This window comes from Sinocyclocheilus rhinocerous, unplaced genomic scaffold, assembly GCF_001515625.1.
Source record: "Sinocyclocheilus rhinocerous isolate Xijiao unplaced genomic scaffold, SAMN03320098_v1.1 scaffold306, whole genome shotgun sequence".
Classification (NCBI taxonomy): Eukaryota; Metazoa; Chordata; class Actinopteri; order Cypriniformes; family Cyprinidae; genus Sinocyclocheilus; species Sinocyclocheilus rhinocerous.
In genome coordinates, this window is record NW_015662161.1 from 1,762,333 (window position 1) to 1,786,316 (window position 23,984).

At 35.7% G+C, this 23,984-nt stretch overlaps 1 protein-coding gene across 1 annotated transcript in view; it reads left to right on the top strand.

Moving 5' to 3' along the window:
- LOC107727503 (corticotropin-releasing factor receptor 2) overlaps positions 1-18,659 on the top strand; it is a 73,008-nt gene extending 54,349 nt beyond the window's left edge. Inside the window, exons 11-12 of the mRNA XM_016537375.1 lie at positions 5,629-5,670; positions 18,458-18,659. Of these exons, the coding sequence (XP_016392861.1) occupies positions 5,629-5,670; positions 18,458-18,598 (183 nt within the window). The 3' untranslated portion in view covers positions 18,599-18,659. The remainder of the gene's footprint in view (positions 1-5,628; positions 5,671-18,457) is intronic.
- Positions 18,660-23,984: the final 5,325 nt, after the last annotated feature.

Below are 23,984 nucleotides of genomic sequence, written 5' to 3' on the forward strand. Positions count from 1 at the left end.
CATATAAAATTTATATTAATATAATTAATTGTAATATAATTTATATAATTTATTATAACTTCAACTTGATTATTATTATTATTTTTTTTATTTTTTATTTAATTTTTTTACAGTGAACACCATTTTTATACAAAACTACAAACTAGTATAGTTATTATAGTTAAAAAAATAATAGCCTATAATTTCTTCGATTTTACACAGCTTTTGAATGCTGTTTTCACAGATCAGACTGTATAATGCAGCGCAGAGGCAGCATGATATACACTGGAATTACAATTGCGCAGATAAATAATGTTATGAAATTAATGCTTTAAATATTTTTTATTTATTTACTAATTTATTTTTTGACTGTAAAAGTTGTAGCCTTCTTTTAAATATATGAAATTTAAATTGCCAGTAGGTGGTGACAAAACGAGTCAATGTACCATTCATTCAACAGATTCATTCAAAATAGCTAATTCATTCAGGAGCGAGGCAAATGACTGAGCATCCCGTATTGTAAACAGCAACAGAGCTGTGTTTAAGTTTAAACAACTAACGATTAATTCCTATCATATTTCCGTTAATGCTTTTTGTTCCACGCTAAAAACATTTGTAGCTAGACTAAATCATTCAGGGCTCAAACCGGAAACCATGTTTAAGTATATAAATACCGTTTGTTTTACTGACTAAGAAACCACTTAAGATGGTTCAATGGGAATGGTTTGACCAATTCAATGAAAAGAAAGAGCTGACGCAAAATTATAGAGACACACATAATAACTGCTGAAGTATTTGCAGGGAAAACTTATGCACGTATGGTACGCACAGCATACAGCTGTACAGCTGCAGGTACCACTGTCGCCATGTGTTTGGGTCCGGAGAAGAATATTGCTTGATTGCAAATCAAACAAACGAGCAGCAGTTTCGCTCTGGCTCAGCGATGGGATGCTGTTTTTGAAAATGTAATATTCACTTAGAGGATCCACTAAACACTTTCATTCAGTATGGAACCCAATTATTTCATATTTTAAAAAGCACGCAACTCTCCCCACAAAGTAAAATTATAAGTGGAATCAGAAGACCTATGTAGATGGGCATGGATATTACGTTAGAGAGAATGCGCTAACAATAGTGATAATTATTTCCTCAGTGTCTATACTAGCCCTGCTGAAAAAAAAACAGCAGGTGTTGAACAGTCATATAAACTGGATATGACGAGTGTCATGAAATATGATAAAGTTTGAGGCACGCAGCTCTGAAAGATTTCATTTTTATTTGTATATATATTATTTTTATTGACATGCTCAAATAAGCAGGTTCAAACTCACCCAAAACATAAACAATGTTACAAGAATGGATACTTGATAACAGAGAATACTATTGGTTTATATTTCGATTAAATAAGATGAACTTATTAAAATAAATTAAAGGGAAAACAAGTAGTAGTAAATTTCAAAATAATTATTCTTTTTAACTGTAAATCATTGTGCTCTCTTGAACCGCAAATATAAATAAAGATTAAAAGGAAGAAGTAGATGCAAGATCACAAAGCAGCTTTCAGTTAGAGTCCTGATTCTGTCACCATCTATTCATTATAAAGCACTGTTAGTGGCATGTTACTAATTAATTAAATTTCTAAAGCAAATTATATCATAACATATTTATGGAATTTGCCAGTGTGGCTCTGCTGTGTTGCAGTTTGCTGTCAATAGGTAGAGTGGGCGAGAGTTTGCTACTCTGAAATGCAGCAAAAGTGTAGGCACACAACAGAGCATCTCAACATCAGCTGCCCGTCACTGGATTAATGGCTATGTGGGAGTCAAGGCCCTTGTTATTAAATATGTATTTATTACCTTCACTGCGTGTGGTAAAATTACACAGCAAGCCTCTATTTTTTATTTTAGAATAGACAGTCTGTAGAAGTGGCGTTCCAGCGTAGGGCGCAGGATTGGGCTTAGGAGAGCTGATACCGATCAGTTAAAAAAATGCTTGATTGGCCCCGATCCCAATCCTTGAGATCTGCTCTAGAGCTACATAGTAATTTGCATAGTTTTGGTCAAACATCATCTGAAGTGTGTGTGTGTGTGTGTGTGTGTCAGATGGCCTCCTCCTCCATTTACCTCAGGACCTTGCTAATGAATTTGACCTTAACATTACAGTAGCAATTCAAGAGGATTGCTTCATTAAAAATGTAATTATGGAAATTGGTGGGGACTTGTCAGCGGACTGACTGATTTGTGAGATCTGAAAGATTTGTGAGATATTGAACAATGTGTCTCTAATTAGTCTCTTACTGTTTTTCAACACAAGACAGACACAGATGTAGTATTATTGTAGTAGTAATATTATAGTAATAGTAATATTGTACAGATGTAAAAGACAGACAAAAGAGGTACTAACTCAACGCAGCTACTAAATGAATGCATCATCTTATGGGAAGATAAAACTGTTTCTCTTCACAGACTAATAATGTGAAGAACCTTATTCCACATTAAAGAATTAAATGAAAGATGGCGTTAAACTTCAAATATGAAGCACTGATCTTCTGGCGCACCCAGTGATCTGGGACATGTAGATGAGGCCCTGAGGTGGGTCCAAAAGGTCCTTAAGAATCTGGAACATGCTGATGAAAGTACCTTGAAGTGAAGGTTTGCTCACTGGCGCTTGACTTTGTTGCAGATGTGTCTGTATGGTCTTCTCCTCTAAGGGCCAGAGGCTTGAGAACCTGGTCAATCTGCATATGTTTCTCTGTGATTCAGAGTCAAGACATGCTGTACAGTGTGTGTTGTTGCTTCATAAGCTGAAAGCACAGAACGTTTTGTGTCTGTTAATGTCTTTTCTCACTGGACAGAGACTCGGAGCACAGAGTGTCTTTATTACTTTACAATAAGAAGGAGATGAAGAGAGTTTGGTTAAAATGGTGACTTATAATTTGTATCTATTACACACTTCTCAGAATACTTTGGCAATGTACTGAATTCACATGTACAGAGTCCAAACATGATGGAAGAGTACTAAACTATCATGCGCGCATTAATTTATATGTTAACAGCTGAATATGTGTACAAATATTTCTCTAAGTATGAAGTGGATTTATTGTAGTCGTATGTCCACTTTGTGTAAAAAAAGCGTGTGGAGGTCCATTACAAGATGGGGAACATACCAGCATCGTAAGGCACATAGCACTTCCACATTTCATTAAGCAGCTCAACCATTTCCAATACATAATACAAATAATAAGAAATGTTTCTTGAGCATCAAATCAGCATATCAGAATGATTTCTGAAAGATCATGTGACACTGAAGACTGGAGTAACAGAAGTTTGCTATCACAGGAAATAAATACATTTTAATGTTTTTAAATAGAAAACAGTTCTTTTAAATTGTAGTAATATTTCACAGTCACAAAATTGTTTTCTTACCGATCTCATCTTATAATAATCAATATTGTTTCAATCTTACCGACCCCAAAATTTTAACAGTGGTGTAAACTAGGCCTTTATTTTTATTTTTAATATATTTCACTATATAATAATTATTATTACTACTACTATTAGAGAGAGAGGGAGTGTGTGTGTGTGTGTGTGTGTGTGTACAGTATATATATATATATATATACACACATATATATGTATATATTTTTTAAAGCATGCCATTTCCTAAAAGCAATCTTTAATTAATGAATATAATTTATTATTTTAAATTAATATTTTAGAAATTTAAACGTAAAAAACAACAACATTTGTACATAATTGCTTATCATAAATTGAATCAAATCAGCAAAAAGGATACATTTTTTTTCCCCAACAGATATTTTTTTAATTATATTATTAATATTGTCGGCACCGATGATCCTCGTGGGCAGCGTGCCTACATGTAGCGTCACTGCGCTTCGGCGTCCCGAGTTCGAGTCCCGGCTCGCGACCTTTCCCGATCCCACCCCCCTCTCTCTCACCCACTTCGCTTCCTGTTGACCTACTGTCCTATCTAAATAAAAGGCATAAAACGCCAAAAATAAATCTTAAAAAAAAAGAAAAAGTGCATTATTGTGAAATATGTCTTGGTGAGATTCACACAAACATAATCTGTTATGTCTTACATGAACGTTTAGTTAATGGTTGGGGAAAAATCGTATGTGTAACATTATATTTGATCCATGCATTACAGTACGTCTTAATATTGATCTGTCTCAATGTTAATCATATACATTAAAAGAAAAGACGGAAACAATCACTGCTCTTCATTAAACTACTATTTATTTACATCTTTGTTCTTATTTTTAATAACAGATAAAATAAAAAATAGATATATTGTGATTAATAATATAGTAATTGTTATCAAGAAAAGAATTGGAGGAATCTTCAGAAAACTTTAACTCGATTTTCTCAAAATCGTCATTTTTTTTGTCCGAATTCCAACAAGTCATATATCATTTTGAAGGTATTTTAATGGAGAATGTGAAAATAAAAATAACTCATTTTTTAAAATTTGCTCATTCAGACTCATTTTGCCAGCACAGGTCACATGTTCTGTTACATTATGTCTGAATGCTAGAAACTATAAGTTGTTTTAATGGGAAGTGAAACGGAAAGTGTAGCTACACTTAGAATTTACACTCTGTCTACAATGGACGTGAATGACGCAACACATTACATCAAAAGCACATAAAACCCAATTGAATCAGTGAATCTGTCTACACTGGATGCGCCAAGTTGGCAACAGCAAGCGGATGCCTCTTTCTATTTCTGACAACTGGAGAAATAAGGATAACTGTGCCATGTCTCTAAATCCCTTTATGTATCCCTACTCAAATTGGTCTCTCTAATGTGCCAAACTTGTGGGAGGTCTGGTCCATTGAGTAAAGCACTAATTATTAGTTATTAGGTAAAGCCTAAAAACAGAAAGGTTGCTGGTTTGAGTCGTACATGGGATGATGCATGATCCATTGCTTTTATGCAATCAGTGTGATTTCCCTTGGGTGCTGGGTATCGTAATTTCCACTTGCAGTTCTATTTACTCTTGTGTCTGTCATTTACACCTGAAAGAACTGTAGAGATGTCATTGGGAAAGACATTGTGCAAGAGAATTGGGGACCATTATTGGTCTTATGTCACCTTTTAAGTGGGATCTCTTGCTCTCTTTCAGTTTGAAGAGGTCTGAAGTCTAGCTCCTCTTCTGCTGTCATGAATATTTTAAGGGCTTCAATGTGGAAAATAGTTTTGTTTCCCCCGAGAACATTATTTCCCAGCAACCTTTGATTGTTCGCTGCAGCCAGTCCTCAGAACTGGAGCCTGACACCTTAGTAACAACATGTGCCAATTATTCTTGGATGGAGCTTTGTTCCAGGGAGTTCTTTTGTTGTTGTTGGTGGGGGTGATGGTGGTTTTTCTTCTTCTTTTTTTTTTTTTGTGCGAGAACATCCCTGTGGTACAAGACCCATTGTTAAACCACCATATTCTGACACTTTACATCCTAAAAAGGCAGAAAATATTACATTTTAAGAGTTATGGACTTCTTTTCCTTGTATCACAATGGCATATTAAATTGTAATTTTCACATTTTTGAAAATTTTATTATTTGCATTTAGCAATGTTTTGTTAATTAAGATGACTGTTAAACTGATGGATTTTTATTTTTTTTTAACAGGGATTCTTTGTGTCGGTATTTTACTGCTTTCTTAATGGGGAGGTGAGTCAATGATGCTTTTAATTTCATAGTTGGACGGAACTGGAAGATGACTATGAATATACAAGCCCTTTCCACAGCCATATCACCCCTTCACCTTATCTGTTTTCTGCCACCCAAGTCTGTTATTATGTGGGAGGCTATTTACACTGGCTCGCTGCACACAAACACTAGGAAGAACAGATCAATCTATCAGCACCCTGCAAACTGCTCTCTTTTAATATGGCCGTTTTTATTACTTATAGGATGCCTCTTCAGTCATCTATAACGATATCTTCTTAATATCAGTATCACTTGACACATCTGTCATTTTCTCCAGAGATTTTCCTCTTCTATGTCAAAACAGAAACAGTCAAACTGATATTATTTGTGTGTGTGTTTATAGATATAAGCTGGCTCACATATAGAATGTGTGCACGTTATTAAAATTTCTGCATTGTGGGAGAAAATTTGTGGAATTTAAAAATATTTTAAATGAAGTGGAATTACTTTTTTTGGTAGCTTATAGCATTATCAAGTTAGCTAAAATATTTAGTAATTGAGCATGCAGGTGGTTACATATGCATCAGTAGCTGATGCTGTGGGAATGTGATAGTCTGAAGCCTGTATAGAATAATGACAATTGATTGGCTGATGATGCTTAAGGTATGTGTCACCAGGACATGTTTGTGTCATCACTCCTCAGATTTCTTCACTGAGGCAACCATCAGCCCCGTATCATTTCATGTTATAACTAGGTTTTATGTTTTACGTAGTGTCTTTAAAACCCCTCTTTTGTGCAGAACTACTTCCTTCCGCCACGGATTCATATCTAAGTTTGACAGTTTAACAGCTGAGCCCAAGCCTCCGTTACTACCGTATTGGCCCGAATATAAGACGACCCTGATTATAAGACGACCCCCCTTTTTCCAGATGTACCTTTTGGAAAAAGGCTTTTTAAAAACCAAATCTTGTTTTTTCTCAGTAAAACACATTTTGTCTTCAATTATTTTCATATTGCATTATTTTGCATTATTGCATTATTATTCATATTCCTATTTTAATTTTTGTTTTGAAAGTATGGTAAAAACTGGTCAAATGTACCAACAATCACATTTAAAAAATATACACTTTTTGATATACCATAAAAAAAAAAAAAAAAACAGGTAGCCCATCTGAATTAGGACATTTAGGCTATCCATCTAATAGTAGCCTACCAAAATCTTATTAACAGTAGAAGTTAAATCTTACTGTAGTCTTCAAATCTGGGTATTGTCTTACGTTTTAAAATCACAAAGGGAGTTTGGTCCCATCAGGCTAACGTGACAGTCACGACTCATGCAGCTGTAAGGTTTTCTTTCTCTTTTGTTTTTACTCGCGATCTTTACAACACGCATTACATTACGTATTTCATGGCACACTCGTTTTATGCGTATTTGGCGCCACCTAGTGTTGTGGGTGTATTATTGACATGTCAAAGTCTAGACCCTGAATATAAGACGACCGCGTTTTTTCAGATGTATTTCCAAGAAAAAAACATCGTCTTATATTCGGGTCAATACGGTAATTCGAAAACATCACTTTAGAACGAGTAACGAAGGAACGTTGAGTTGCTTAATTAAAAGTTATTGTATTACTGCATTGAAAGCTCACTGTATTATGTAGAGTCAAGCATTATGAGAGAGAGATGGACTGAGCGAGTGTGATTACCTGCATCTGATACAGCATTCATTCTTCAGCTCAATCACATATTTACAATAAAACATTATTTTGAATATCCGCTGAGGAAAGCGATATCTTTGTCGTACTATCCCTTCATCTGTTAAGGATGATTTCCGATGACAGTGCTGCTCAGTGCATTTGTTGGCTGTAAAAATAACTTCCTTGTTTACAACCCCGTTTCAGTCTTTTTCAATATAAAAGCTAGGCAATTCAGTCAAAAGTACAAAGGTGGCACTCTGATATACAGCACTAAATTTATATAAAATATAACGTGATGAGGTTTTGCCCTCAACCAAAACTATTTGCTCTGGGACATATAACAGATTAATAAGACAAAATATATTCTGTTAGATTTAGCCAAAATGAATTATATCTCATGTTTAACTACTGTAGAGACATCATGAGTCAGCGGCAAATTCCAGAAGATCTGGCGAGGTGAGGCTGCTCTCGGCGGGTTCATGAGCGCTGAATGGCCATTTTGAAGTCTAAACAACTAAATTCTTGACTAACAACTCCTAAAACTACATTCTGTGACACAAAAACAGTATTATTTATAAAATTATAGTGGACTAGGGTGTCTGCCAAGACACTCGCTGTGAGAAATACTACAAGTGGAGTGATACAAACAGTGAAACGGTTGTTGTTATCAGTAGAATATCACACTGCTGGGAAAGGACGAGAAAGAACTGTTGTATAAATAAATAAATATGCACAAATGTAATGTCATAAGGCCTCATTTACACTGCAGGTCTTGATGCCCAATTCTGATTTGTTGCCTATATTCGATTTTTTTTGACTATATGATTTGTAGAAATCTGACAAAAAATGACTGAGCTACACCCGTTTGAAGTCGATAGAGTCAGCAAAGTTGATTATGAGAAAGAAGCAAAAGTTTCCTCCAGTTCTTTTCTTATTAAGAATTACTATATTAATAATCACAATATAGCTATTTTTTATTTTATCTTTGCTATTATAAATAAGAACAGATGCAAAAAAAAAACAGTAGAAAGAAACAAATAATGCATTACCTTTATCATTTTACATCTAAACAAACGCAAAACAAGTAATCAAATGTAAAAATAATTTCAGTGTGTTGTTCATTACAAATAAATTGATTATTAAAACTACAAAAGCAGTTCAATGAAGAGCAGCGAGTGATTCCCTCTTTCCTTTTATTGTTAGATAGGTACTCCGCTCAGAAAACGTACAAATAAAGATCATTTTAGTTTAATTACTATTTGGAGCATTGGGATCGCTAGACGAGGGCTTAATTAACCTTTTTTTTTTTGGCCTGTAGCTCAAAATAGCCCGTGCGCATATTTTGCCAGCACGGGTCACATGTGACGTTATTAAACCGCAGAGAAAATTTTGTAGCTAGATTTAGCGACTTCCCCACCCCTTTTGAGACTTTTTTCAAAAGTTTAGGGACAAATATAGCAACTTCTTGGACAAACCTTATCTAAGTTCTCATCTTGCCCACTTATCTATATTCATCTTTATATAGATCAGTAAATTTGCCATTATGGATGTCATCTAGTGACATTTAGCTACCAGTTTTAGGTACTTTCAGTTGAAAGCAATTGGCAACACTGTACCAAATTGTCGCAGTTTTAATGACGTACACAACGCAATGCCTTAGAAAGTCTGATCTGCCTGTTTACAAGACAGTCGCATTGGCACATATCTGTTTTATATCTGATTTATTTCCACATATTCACGAGGCCTGAAACCGATCTCGAAATATCCGAATGCATGCGTTTTTTTCCCTGTTTACACGGTCATAGAAAATATCCGATCTGTCACATATGAGCAAATAATCGGAATTGGGTCACATTTAACTGACAGTGTAAACGGGGCCTTAGAGCTGAATCAGTATTTGGGTTCCATGCCGGATAAACATTTGTTTATTCTTTAATTTGTGTATCTTTAGAATGTTATTCTGCAGTCTAATGACCTCTCTTCATATCTGATCTGTATTTGGGGTAATGATTGGATTTTTGTTATGACCCCAGGCAAGATGGGGAAATATTATGTACGAGGTACATACCGAGGTACATTTTGAGGTAATCATTCCTCATAGATACCCACCCTGTTAGGAGCTACTGTATAAATGCTGTTAAGTGTGAGGATTAACCTGCTGTAGTCCACAGATGCGCGTGGTTCTGGCAAACCATTCCTGCAACCGCTGTGCATACGAGGCGCACCAGATCTACGCTGCACCGTGCTTTCTCGTCCAATTCTGATTTGTTGCCTATATTCGATTTTTTTGACTGTCTGTTATCACGTTCTTTCAATTGTGACCCATAACCGATTCATGTATTTACACTTGCCATACCATTTGAAACATCGCGCATGCATTGTTGTCATTTACCGCCTCCATACGTGCTTCCTTCTGAGAATAATAATTTTTAGAGAATTATTTTCACATTCTCCATTAAAAGACTTTCTATATATATATTTTCTTATTAAGAATTACTATATTAATAATCACAATATAGCTATTTTTTATTTTATCTTTGCTATTATAAATAAGAACAGATGCAAAAAAAAAACAGTAGAAAGAAACAAATAATGCATTACCTTTATCATTTTACATCTAAACAAACGCAAAACAAGTAATCAAATGTAAAAATAATTTCAGTGTGTTGTTCATTACAAATAAATTGATTATTAAAACTACAAAAGCAGTTCAATGAAGAGCAGCGAGTGATTCCCTCTTTCCTTTTATTGTTAGATAGGTACTCCGCTCAGAAAACGTACAAATAAAGATAATTTTAGTTTAATTACTATTTGGAGCATTGGGATCGCTAGACGAGGGCTTAATTAACCTTTTTTTTTTTTGGCCTGTAGCTCAAAATAGCCCGTGCGCATATTTTGCCAGCACGGGTCACATGTGACGTTATTAAACCGCGGAGAAAATTTTGTAGCTAGATTTAGCGACTTCCCCACCCCTTTTGAGACTTTTTTCAAAAGTTTAGGGACAAATATAGCAACTTCTTGGACAAACCTTATCTAAGTTCTCATCTTGCCCACTTATTTATATTCATCTTTATATAGATCAGTAAATTTGCCATTATGGATGTCATCTAGTGACATTTAGCTACCAGTTTTAGGTACTTTCAGTTGAAAGCAATTGGCAACACTGTACCAAATTGTCGCAGTTTTAATGACGTACACAACGCAATGCCTTAGAAAGTCTGATCTGCCTGTTTACAAGACAGTCGCATTGGCACATATCTGTTTTATATCTGATTTATTTCCACATATTCACGAGGCCTGAAACCGATCTCGAAATATCCGAATGCATGCGTTTTTTTCCCTGTTTACACGGTCATAGAAAATATCCGATCTGTCACATATGAGCAAATAATCGGAATTGGGTCACATTTAACTGACAGTGTAAACGGGGCCTTAGAGCTGAATCAGTATTTGGGTTCCATGCCGGATAAACATTTGTTTATTCTTTAATTTGTGTATCTTTAGAATGTTATTCTGCAGTCTAATGACCTCTCTTCATATCTGATCTGTATTTGGGGTAATGATTGGATTTTTGTTATGACCCCAGGCAAGATGGGGAAATATTATGTACGAGGTACATACCGAGGTACATTTTGAGGTAATCATTCCTCATAGATACCCACCCTGTTAGGAGCTACTGTATAAATGCTGTTAAGTGTGAGGATTAACCTGCTGTAGTCCACAGATGCGCGTGGTTCTGGCAAACCATTCCTGCAACCGCTGTGCATACGAGGCGCACCAGATCTACGCTGCACCGTGCTTTCTCGTAGTTTAAGTCCATTCAGCTTCAGTCACGCTACGCGATTGAGAGCATGACAGCTTACAGTTTATTCTGCATTTATTGCTCATAGCTATACATAAATTACAGCTATAAATGCTGGTTATTTTTAATTCAGTACGAATCACAATGATGGTGTTGTGTGAACAACAACATTCACACATACATACAGTGGTGTTCAGTAGGGTCACACTGTAAATCTGTTATTCAAAGTCTAATTTAAACATTAAAATAAACAAACTTTTAGGATTTTGAAAAGGTTATGAAACAATTTATGAAAAAATGCTTCAGAAATATTTAAGATTCAGCCAATATTTGTATGATAATCAAATACAGATTTTTATCTGAACATTTAAAAATTATTAAAATATATTGCTATATCCATTTTAATTTCAAATCATACATTTGAATGAAGAATAAACTATTCTAGGGCAAAAGAGTTTTACAAATAGTCATTCAGGATAAAAACAATTTGCTACTATTCATCCTTTGAAATCCGCATTAGGGGAGTAAATCGCAGGATTCGTCACAATTCGATATGATATCGATTCTCATACCCAGCGATACGGTATTTGTCAGTATCTCAAAAAATGCTACGATATAATTACAATACGACAGGACTATATTGGTATATACTAAGACAGGAGTATATTGATCGATTTATCAATATTATGATATTGTATACCTATCTTAAACAACTAGCTAAATTTTATCTCACAAATGCAACCAAAATATATAACATGAAAATTTATCAGACATTTTCACATCCTGTACCTCAATTGGGACATTGACAACAAAAAATCCTTTACCTCAATCGGGACATTGACAACAAACAATATCCCGAGTGTCTTTTACGCTTGCCTTGTGCCTTCAGGCAGTCTTATTATTGAGCCCTGATACGTGAGTTTGAATGAGAGTGCACACGTTGGCGGTAATGCATAGATGGACATTGCGTGAAAATGTGGACAGTGCCAAAATAAGGTACCTATTTATACTACAGATATCGATATTGTATGCATGGCATCGATATATCGTATCGTTAGACATTTTTATCAATGTATCGAGCCATATTGATGGATCATTACACCCCTAATCTGCAAGCTCTTTCCCTGGTAGCATTTTTTTTTTTTAAGTTGGCAGCATTTTTTATAATTTTCAAAAAAAAAAAAAATTTGTTGCATGAATATATGAACATGCAATATGTCAAAAGAAATAATAGAGCCTCTGCTAAAAAAAAAAAAAGAGAGAGAAATTTAGCTTTATGCATTCCGTTTTTACCAACATTTCAATGTGGACAAATTTACTAAAAAAAAGCAGCATTTTGTCAAAGGCTATGCCTCGATCAGATTCAGAATGAAGATCAAAACATAGATGTAGTAGGTCACTTCCATCAACACCCCCAAAGCTTCACAGTCCTAAACCACTGCCTGGGTCCACATTCATTCAGTAACGTTAGGCAGTTTTGATTTATATGCTGTTTAATGTCTGATGAACACATTATTTTAAATTTATCTGCTCACATATGCAATGACTTGGTTCTTCCTCTTATTCACTGTGTTTTGATCCAGACATTCAATATTCTTTCAGAATATGTATAAAAGTGCCCCCTAATGTATGTAACAGTGGAAACACAGAAAGCCAGTGCCTCAAGGAAGATAAATCGCTTTCTTAACCTACTGTGACATTCGTCATTCACCCCTGTTGTGGCCATCAAAACAAGTAAACAACTGAACAGATTTATGCCACTGGCTCATGCTGTTAACATAAATCAATAACATTCTAACAAGACAAAGCCTGTGCAGCCTCTCAGCCTTCTTTGACTCAAAGGTTGAAGGAAATAAAAATACCTCAACACCACAACCTGAGAGTGAAATGGATAGAGGCAACCTTAGATTGGTAAGCTTTGGTTGTAACAAAACCTTCATTCGATTGGGAGCAAAATTCATACAGGATGGACTTGACGATAAGGGATGTAAATCAGCAGTCCTCTTAAGGGATGTCAGGGCCAATAACAAAATCATCTAAAATGTCAGAATTCTTACAGAAGCTGACTCAAGCGACTTGAATGAAGGCCATGGTACACCTTCTAGGACAGTGGTTCCTAACCTGGGGGGTTGTGAACCCCACTAGAGATCACTAAAGATTTACAAGGTGTTTACAAGTAGGAGGGTTACAATTAGGGATGAAATGGTAACAGATTATTGACAAACCACAATAAAAATCCTGATGGTCATAATTTCTGATTTATATTTAAATTATCATTAAAACCTTATTACCATGATTTGAAAAGCTCATAGTAAAAACTGTTCAGTTTTAAGCAAAGTTAGTAACAGTCTCACGTGAGCACAGCAGGCAGCGTAGGTTTATTTTTGTGTGAAAATATGGCAGATCGCAGTGAAAGGTTTTACAACCGAGTGATGAGGGAAATTATATGAATTAAAGTATGAATTAATTATAGGCCTATGAATGTATCTCTAAAGGGAACCGACTCTCGAGAAAAGTTTTGATTGCATTTTTTTTTATCTTCCCTCCATATACTGCCTAATTAAGCATTGTTTATAAGCGCAGCAATGCTTTGTTTACTGAAACAGCTGTATTTCTGTTGTTCCATAAGTGCCACCTGCTGTCTGAGAGTGGAACTGCACTTTTATTCAGCCTGTTTGGCATTTTTGTTTAAAAATCAGACTGATTTGTAAATATTAACCAGTTGATGGAAAATAATCTATAAGCAATTCTGGTAATAAGGTATCTAGAATTATTAACAGAGCAGATAATAATTTTGATTCATATCCCTTTTCTTAAAAATGACTTAAAATATGAAATGTGCAATAAAAATCCTGATGGTCATAATTTCAGATTTATATTTTAATTATCATTAAAACCTTATTACCATGATTTGAAAAGCTCATAGTAAAAACTGTTCAGCTTTAAGCAAAGTTAGTAACAGTCTCACGTGAGCACAGCAGGCAGCGTAGGTTTATTTTTGTGTGAAAATATGGCAGATCGCAGTGAAAGGTTTTACAACCGAGTGATGAGGGAAATTATATGAATTAAAGTATGAATTAATTATAGGCCTATGAATGTATCTCTAAAGGGAACCGACTCTCGAGAAAAGTTTTGATTGCATTTTTTTTTATCTTCCCTCCATATACTGCCTAATTAAGCATTGTTTATAAGCGCAGCAATGCTTTGTTTACTGAAACAGCTGTATTTCTGTTGTTCCATAAGTGCCACCTGCTGTCTGAGAGTGGAACTGCACTTTTATTCAGCCTGTTTGGCATTTTTGTTTAAAAATCAGACTGATTTGTAAATATTAACCAGTTGATGGAAAATAATCTATAAGCAATTCTGGTAATAAGGTATCTAGAATTATTAACAGAGCAGATAATAATTTTGATTCATATCCCTTTTCTTAAAAATGACTTAAAATATGAAATGTGAGATTTATCTTTTTTTTTTTTTTTTTTTACTTTTTCTGAACGTGTAATACATGTTAGTAGATAACCGACAAATAACTTTAATCACCAAGTGACAATAAATACAGCAACAGTATAAACAGATGCAGAAAATAGTGAAACAAAAATAAAGTACTGGTAAGCACTAAATCTGCATACTTTATTTATGTTGCATAACATTGCTGGTATATAGGGTTATTTTTTTATTATTTATAATTTTGAAACCTTACTCAAAAGTGCTCAAGAAAATCAGAAAATAGGTCACAGAAAGGATTGCTTTACAGCGATTTTATATTATTTCTTTATTTCAGTCACTTTGAATGGCAGAAACAGTGCTTCTGTCGCCAAAGGCTTGTCACATTTTCTCAAGAATAATCTGGCAACAAATTCAAAAACTGTCAACATAAAAATGTCAAAAAAAAAAATACAATTACAAAAGTGTGGCCACTTAATCTGCATGTTAACTAAGGCCACATTTACAAAAAAGTCAGGGCTTTCCCTATCTGATCTTTTTTCCCCCTTCCTTTCCTTTTTTCCTTCGTCTCAAGAAATATCTGCGTACACACAAAACCACTGAAACTGACTCAAAACGATGTAGTATACATGCCAGACCAGTATGTGGCGCTGTAATTCTGCCACAGAGATACACTAAAAACAGAGAAGAAGACTTGGTATCACTTGGAGCATGCGCATAAACCTTGCGCGCTGTATACAAACCCAACACAACAACACACAAGAAGAAATTGCTAATTGGCTCAGTAGCTTCTGCAGCACGAACATAAGCATGTAGTCCGCCATTGTTGTTGTTGTTGCTGATACGTGACGTAGTGGTGTCTGACTAGGGTCATCGTTTCACAAAATATACAGATTGGCTGTACACACGAAAACGCAAGGGTGTCGTTTTCAGATTTATCCACTCTGGGACCTGGTTTCAAAAAATAGCGGTTTCAGGCTCCCAAAACACCGGATCTGTCTGGACGAAACGGCGATACGATACAAAATGTTTATGTATACAGCTAAACGTGTCTCTGTGTGGACGGGGCCTAAGGCTTGGACACCAACATGTATCCAAAACCCCCTCTACTGGTTCCTGCACAGGAAAACACCTGACCTGCTGACACTCTCTGCTGCAGTTCTTTGGGTGTTTAAAGGGGTCATATGATGTTGCTAAAAAGAACATTATTTTGTGTGGCGCTGTAATTCTGCCACAGAGATACACTAAAAACAGAGAAGAAGACTTGGTATCACTTGGAGCATGCGCATAAACCTTGCGCGCTGTATACAAACCCAACACAACAACACACAAGAAGAAATTGCTAATTGGCTCAGTAGCTTCTGCAGCACGAACATAAGCATGTAGTCCGCCATTGTTGTTGTTGTTGCTGATACGTGACGTAGTGGTGTCTGACTAGGGTCATCGTTTCACAAAATATACAGATTGGCTGTACACACGAAAACGCAAGGGTGTCGTTTTCAGATTTATCCACTCTGGGACCTGGTTTCAAAAAATAGCGGTTTCAGGCTCCCAAAACACCGGATCTGTCTGGACGAAACGGCGATACGATACAAAATGTTTATGTATACAGCTAAACGCGTCTCTGTGTGGATGAGCCCTAAATGTCTGGTATGGTATGGCAATACCTATGCCAATACTTTCAAAAGGGCATTGCATTCCACAGTGACAAATGATAAAACTCAACTCAACATGGGTTAGTGAAACATGATATCCAATTATGAAGTAATCATCCAAAGGCTTCTCAAAAAGCACAGACAGATAAACCATCTTCCTGAAGAAGGGAAATCTGAGTGATGGCACAGGCGTGTGTTTTTGAAGCACTGGAGAAGTAGTGCCTCGGTGGGCGGAGTTTGCAAATTGTCATGATTCTAAACGGGCTTTAGACCATCATCACACCTGGAGGGTGTTACTGTATCCACTGCTAATGTAGCATTGAGTTAAAATATGAAAGGAACTCATCTAATACTTTTTTATAACGTATACCCTACACAGTGGCACTGTAAGCCTAAAGGGGGTTGCACACCAAACGAGAAGTTAACAACTATTTGTGACTAATATCATGCAATTTAATGGACAACTATGTGAGTGGTGCTCTGTGGCCGACCGGGATTTTGAAAAGCCTCTTGAGTTGTAGCTGGGAGACGTGGAGAGACATTGATGGTGCCACCGATGTGCTAAAAAGACACAAACAGTTGTACTTTTCAAATTTTTACTGAATACAGTGAATAATCATTGTCAGTGCATGGTGTGAAAAGTAACCAACTCTTGAATTTAATAACTTGTCAATTCTCTTTTAGCAGAAAATCCTGCTTATTTATTATTTTGGGCCATCTCTCCCCACAAATCTGTTTCATTTTATGAATATTTCTAGGCTGTCTTGAAAGCTCTGCTCTCTTTGGGTTATGCCATGGCATCTGAATTGGCTCAAGGCCAGGACTCCAGGAAAACATATATTTTTCTCTTTCAACCTTTAGTTGATTAACTTGTGTGCTTTGAATCACCTAACCTTTCAAAAGCTTTGAGTCATGAACTGCTGTCCTGACATTCCCCTGTAAAATAAATCGTAGAATGAGTTGTTTTTTCAATGCTTGCACAGCATCCAAGCCCTGGAGAAGCACTAAACCACAATGCTCTTTTCACCATGCTTCACAACTGGGGAGAGGCTTTAGTGTTGGTCTCCAGTGCCCATCTGTTCTCTAAAACAATTTTGTGCACTTTCAGTAAATGTTCTGAACTGCCTTTGCTTTTGGACCATTTGTTTATTTGTATATTACACACATTAATTAGTATTTCTTGACCAGCCTATGTGTGCCTTTATATAAAGGGCAGGACACCTGTGCAATCCACACATCCCCTTAAGTCCAATTAGCTTTTGAGACGTTGTAACACAGAGGTTCACTTACTTTTTCCAGTCTGCCCTGTCAATGAAAATACAACTGTTTGTGTGAAATTAATCATATTGTTTTTGTCTATAATTGTGACATAAAGATCAGAAGCTCCAGCATGCTTAGAAAGCTTTATTACTCATTACTAGCATTCCAGTGACCCTACATTTTTTGAGTAAGCAATATAAAAATCCAGATATTTTCAAACGGTTCACAAACTTATTCTTGTTACTGTATAGATGCATACCATGTTTGGTCCCAATTTTTTTTTCTTTAACTTTCTCTGAATTTAAAAAGGTATCTTAGCAACTGTGCCATAATAAAATGTATACATTAATTTATTTTACATTTACATTAATTCATTTACATTTATTCATTGAGCAGATGCTTTTATCCAAAGTGATATACAAGCAATTCATCATAAAGGGGAAAATATAACACATGCTTGCAATACAAAGTTTCAGACATAGCTTAGGTAGAACAAGCAAGAACATGGAGGGATTAAGTAAAACTGAATGCATAGATTTTTTTTTTTAAATTAAGATGCAGTTAAGTGCTCATGGAAGAGATGTTTTATGCAACATTGTTTTTAATTGATTTAAAAAAAAAAAAAACATTTACTGCATTAAACAGGTGGTAAAACTAAAATGAATCATAAAATGCAATCTACGTAAGATTCAATCATAAGATTCAATCTACTGAAGCTTTGGTTGCTTTTGCAAAACAAGGTTCAGAACGTTCTAGCAACTATATAGCAATGTGCTGTGCATTTTAAATAAATGCAAAACAAACAAACAAAAAAGATTGTAGTATATTTTACCATTTCCATTTCATGGAATTCTGCAGATTATCCTCCATAGTCAGTGCAGAAAAGTTAAAATGCTGAAAGTAAAATACAGCCAGAAAAATAAATTTCATGTTTTTTTTTTCTTTATAGGTACGTTCTGCAGCCAGAAAGCGTTGGCATCGCTGGCAGGACAATCACGCGCTGCGAGTCAGAGTGGCGAGAGCCATGTCCATCCCCACCTCCCCCACCCGCATCAGCTTTCACAGCATCAAGCAGACCACAGCCGTCTGACCTTTACACAATAGCTTTTCCTCTTTTATAATTCAACCACACAGTTAGACTGCAAGTGGCATGAGAGACCAAAGAAAGCGTTTCGCTGGCAGGACAATCACGCGCTGCGAGTCAGAGTGGCGAGAGCCATGTCCATCCCCACCTCCCCCACCCGCATCAGCTTTCACAGCATCAAGCAGACCACAGCCGTCTGACCTTTACACAATAGCTTTTCCTCTTTTATAATTCAACCACACAGTTAGACTGCAAGTGGCATGAGAGACCAAGTGATTGTTTTTGGCCTTTGATGGAAGTGGGTGTCTCCTCTGACAAGCAGCGAATTGAATTTATATGTCTATGTAATTTTGTGAATGGGCCCTGAATTGAAGGGTTTTAATAGAACTGATCAAAAGTTTTTTTTTTTTTTTCACTCAATAGTGATTGTTCTGGACAACCATCCAGAACACCTATCTATCTATCTATCTAGCTATCTATCTATCTATCTATCCCTGCCAACATTTTTTTTTAAGTTGCCAGCTGCCGCCAGCATTTTTGATAATTTCACAAAACTTTCATGTCCCCAGAATATTTTGTTGTATGATTTCTGAACAAGCATTATGTCAAAAGAATAAGAGAGCATCTGCTTTTAAACAAACAAACAAAAAAAACATTTTATTCTAGCTTCATGCATTTTTTCATCAACACTTGAATGTGTGTTTTATTTAAAAAAAAAACAACATTTTGAACAAAAAGCTGAGAAAATCACATTTTTTGTCAAAGACTATGTCCGGATCAGATTTAGATCATTCATCAAAACACAGATGGAGTAGTTCACGTCCATCAGCACCCCCAAAGCTTCACAGTTGTAAATCACTGTCTGACTCAACATTTCATTCAGTAACATTTGGCGGTTTTGATTTATATGCTGTTTAATGTTTGATGACCTGCATCTGCTTACATATGCATAGATTTGTATGATTTCTGAACAAGCATTATGTCAAAAGAAAAAGAGAGCATCTGCTTTTAAACAAACAAACAAAAAAACATTTTATTCTAGCTTCATGCATTTTTTCATCAACACTTGAATGTGTGTTTTATTTTTAAAAAAGCAACATTTTGAACAAAAAGCTGAGAAAATCACATTTTTTGTCAAAGACTATGTCCGGATCAGATTTAGATCATTCATCAAAACACAGATGGAGTAGTTCACGTCCATCAGCACCCCCAAAGCTTCACAGTTGTAAATCACTGTCTGACTCAACATTTCATTCAGTAACATTTGGCGGTTTTGATTTATATGCTGTTTAATGTTTGATGACCTGCATCTGCTTACATATGCAGAGATTCAGTACTCTTTCAGAAGATGTGTAATAGTGCCTCGTACAGTATAACAGTGGCAACACGGAAAGCTGGAAAATTCAATGACAGGGAAGTGTTGTCTCCTAAGGCTGGCCACACACTTGAAAGTTTTAAGCCTGATTTTGAGCACCCCCAAGCAATCAGGGGAGCATGGCCCAATTCGAGGCTTGTCACAAACAACTTTTTGTCCAAAAAAATCCTCATTTTTGTGGTATCATTACGATTCTTTAACTGCTCCCAATCGAGTCGGAGCATCCCCGATCTCAAATCATAAATATCAAACATTTGATACCCACGATAACTAATGCGAGCGATCAAGCTTCACCAACCAGATGTTGCGTGCTTTTATTGCTTTTATTTTATGTTTGTTGCAGCTACTGTACAAACATGCCACGCAAGTGGAGTCTTGAGAAAGATCACCCATATTCTTTTTACTCCTTTGTTTTGCTTCCCGTAAAACAAAACTCAAAATGTCAATCGTCCTCCTTTTGTTTTTCTTAGCAAGTCATGTGTGATCTCACGAGTCTGAGAGAGATCTCGTCTCACTATGAAAATGCTACTGTAGTTGGCAGGTGTGTGGTCTCGCCATCTGGCCGAATCTTGTAGTGTGTGCATTCAGAGAATTATAATGATAAACTTTGGTTGAAACTTTCCTTAAGTCTGTGGTCTCCACCATATTTGTTTTTAAATTAAGGTTAAGATTTGAAAATCGTCTAGTTTGTCCCAGGCCTAAATAAAGTAAAATTCCTTCAATGATGGGAAAGAGTTAAAGGGATATTTCACCCAAAAATGAAAATTCTGTCATTAATTACTCACCCTCATGTCTTTCTAAACCCGTAAGACCTTCGTTCATCTTCGGAACACAAATGAAGATATTTTATTTCTTTGCGCACAAAAAGTATTCTCGTAGCTTCATAACATTACGGTTGAACCACTGTTGTCACATGGACTATTTTAATGATGTTCTTACTACGTTTCTGGGCTGCATTCAGAGAATTATAATGATAAACTTTGGTTGAAACTGTCCTTAAGTCTGTGGTCTCCACCATATATTTTCTTTAAATTAAGGTTAAGATTTGAAAATCGTCTAGTTTGTCCCAGGCCTAAATAAAGTAAAATTCCTTCAATGATGGGAAAGAGTTAAAGGGATATTTCACCCAAAAATGAAAATTCTGTCATTAATTACTCACCCTCATGTCTTTCTAAACCCGTAAGACCTTCGTTCATCTTCGGAACACAAATGAAGATATTTTTTTTCTTTGCGCACAAAAAGTATTCTCGTAGCTTCATAACATTACGGTTGAACCACTGTTGTCACATGGACTATTTTAATGATGTTCTTACTACGTTTCTGGGCCTGGGAACGTTTCAGTTCACTTGCTGTCTATGGGAGGGTCAGAGAGCTCTTGGATTTCATCAAAAATATCTTAATTTGTTTTCTGAAGATGAACGAAGGTCTTACGGGTTTGGAACGACACGAGAGTGAGTAATTAATGACAGAATTTTCATTTTTGGGTGAACTATCCCTTTAAATATAACTGGTAGCTGACTATGCCACCTAGAGCTGGTAAAAACACTCCAGGATTTTATTAATATTTAGGAGAGGGAACGGATGAGCACTCAGCAGACTGATCAGGCAAATCAGTTTCTTGCAAAAAAAAGTCCCAATGTTCTGTAATAAAAGGATCCTGGTCTACAGTTCAGTCCACACCATCTGAATCACACTTGGCTTCAGAGTCTCCAGATCTCTACATCAGCAGCAGATATGGCAACCTCTGCTACCCAGTCCAAATATTATCCAGCGCTGGTGAAACACATCAGCGTTCAGTCTGATATCTGCAGTAACCCACTGTACGTCTCATCAGCTGGTCATCAACCTGCCTCACACAACACAATTCCAGCAGTGCTCAGTCAGTCACTCACTGCTCACAGTCAAAAGATTCACCTCAAATGGAGCTCTCATATAACTTCCTTCATCTAAAACCAATGCAAATGGCATCTCACTCTGGACAGCGTTCTTTTAACACTTGTTTTTCCAATTCTTTATCAACAGTGTACATTGATACGTGATTTTCATACCTTTGAATAAAAATATGTAAAAACTAGTTGGTCAGATGAATTGTGTATAGACAATAGAGGGCGAACCTTTCTCCTCATGAATAATACTGTATATTTGCCAAAGACAAGAATACATTTTTGTATTTCATTTCATTTGAAATTAATTTTGTAGAATGTTTTAATATCATGTTTTATATTTGTTTATTTGTGTGACTTTCTGCCATGAAACTTTGTATATAATCTATTTTCTGTAAGTTAATGAAAAAAGCCAAAATGCCTTAAAAGTGTGAAATAAACGTATGAGGATGTAAACAATGTACATAGACATTATAATCAGTGTTATTGATCTGATTAAATACAAAACATTGCAAAAACTCAGAAAGAGCCTTTCTTGTCTCATGACACTTCATTCATTTTTAATGCCTCTAAACAGACAATATTGTATCATGTTAAAAACACTTGTGAGAACTGGTTATTTATATAAGCAAAATGTCTTGAAAATATGCTTCAAATGTCTTCCATAAAAAATGCAATGTTGGGTTTCAAAGATCCCTGTTGTGTTGTTTGATTCAATAATCAGACTTTGTTGATGCTTTATCAACTTTAATTAACAACTCTCAACCGCATGCTCACTCACGTCTCTCTGATCTCATTCTCGTTCTGTTCTCGCGATAATCACTACACTACAATCCCAAATACAAGAACTGAATGCAAATAGTTTTCACATGATATTATGCTCTGAAATTTCAAATTGCCAGATTGTCACCAAACAGAGAAAATTTCATTCTTCTAAGAAACATAAAGTGTACATCTACACTGTGACCTCAAATCAAAATCCATTCACAATCTCACATTTTGGATATTAATACAGGTTTGTAAAAATACATTGAATAAAATAAAAAGAACATCACATGCAGATGCTAGACACAGATGTATACTGGGAGGACGAGTGTCAAGTTATGTAATTCCTAGCTGAGTTTTTCTTGGCCAGAAAGGAAATGAAGCATGAATTCATCCTTCATTCACCTTTTCTCTCACCATTAACAGGACATTTGACATATTTACTGGCTTGTGAAAACTACAGTTTGTACATGTTAATGCCAGCCATGTTCTGTTACAATAAAAGCAAGTGTGAATTCGTTTAAATACACTTCAGACATATCACGTAGGGTGTTTATAAGACACTTGAGAAGTTTATTGGATATTTGAACACTTTCTGGTTGGCAAAATTTAGCGTAATGGACTTACATTTACATTTAGTCATTTAGCAGACGCTTTTATCCAAATGAGGACAATGGAAGCAATCAAAATCAACAAAAGAGCAATGATACGCAAGTGCTATAACAAGTCTCAGTTAGCTTAACGCAGTACACGTAGCAAGGTTTTTTTATTATTATTATATAATAAATAAAAAGAAAACAGATAGAATAAAAAAAGAATAGAGCAAGCTAGTGTTAGAGGCCTTTTTGAGGGGAACTGACTTCATACTGTACAGCTAAAAATCAACACCCATTTGGTTGTCATTGCAAAAATGGTTCAGATAATGTAAGTTCTGAGGAAATGATACAGGGGCCACTTGGTTTGATATTTTGTTATCTGATGCAATAGCATCAATGTCCTCCATGGCTATATTCACTGACAGTGTGTAAGCAGTAGAAGCTGGAGTTTGAAGCTATTTTAGTAGCAGAAGGCCACGGCATTGCCTGGAGAATGACTCATCCCCAGTGACCCAAACATACTGCAAAAACCCAACTGGATAGATTAAAAACTCGGTTACACTTTATTTCGATAGTACACTTTAGACATTCTATTAACTGTAAGTAACTTTGTAACTACATGTCAACTACATGTCAACTAATTCTCATTAATTTTCAACTACATGTCTACTAACTCTCAGAGTAGACTGTTAGGGTAGGTTTAGGGTTAGTAGAATAAGTTGACAAAGAAAGTGTTAGAAGATATTAAGCAGACAGTCTACTAATACTCTAAT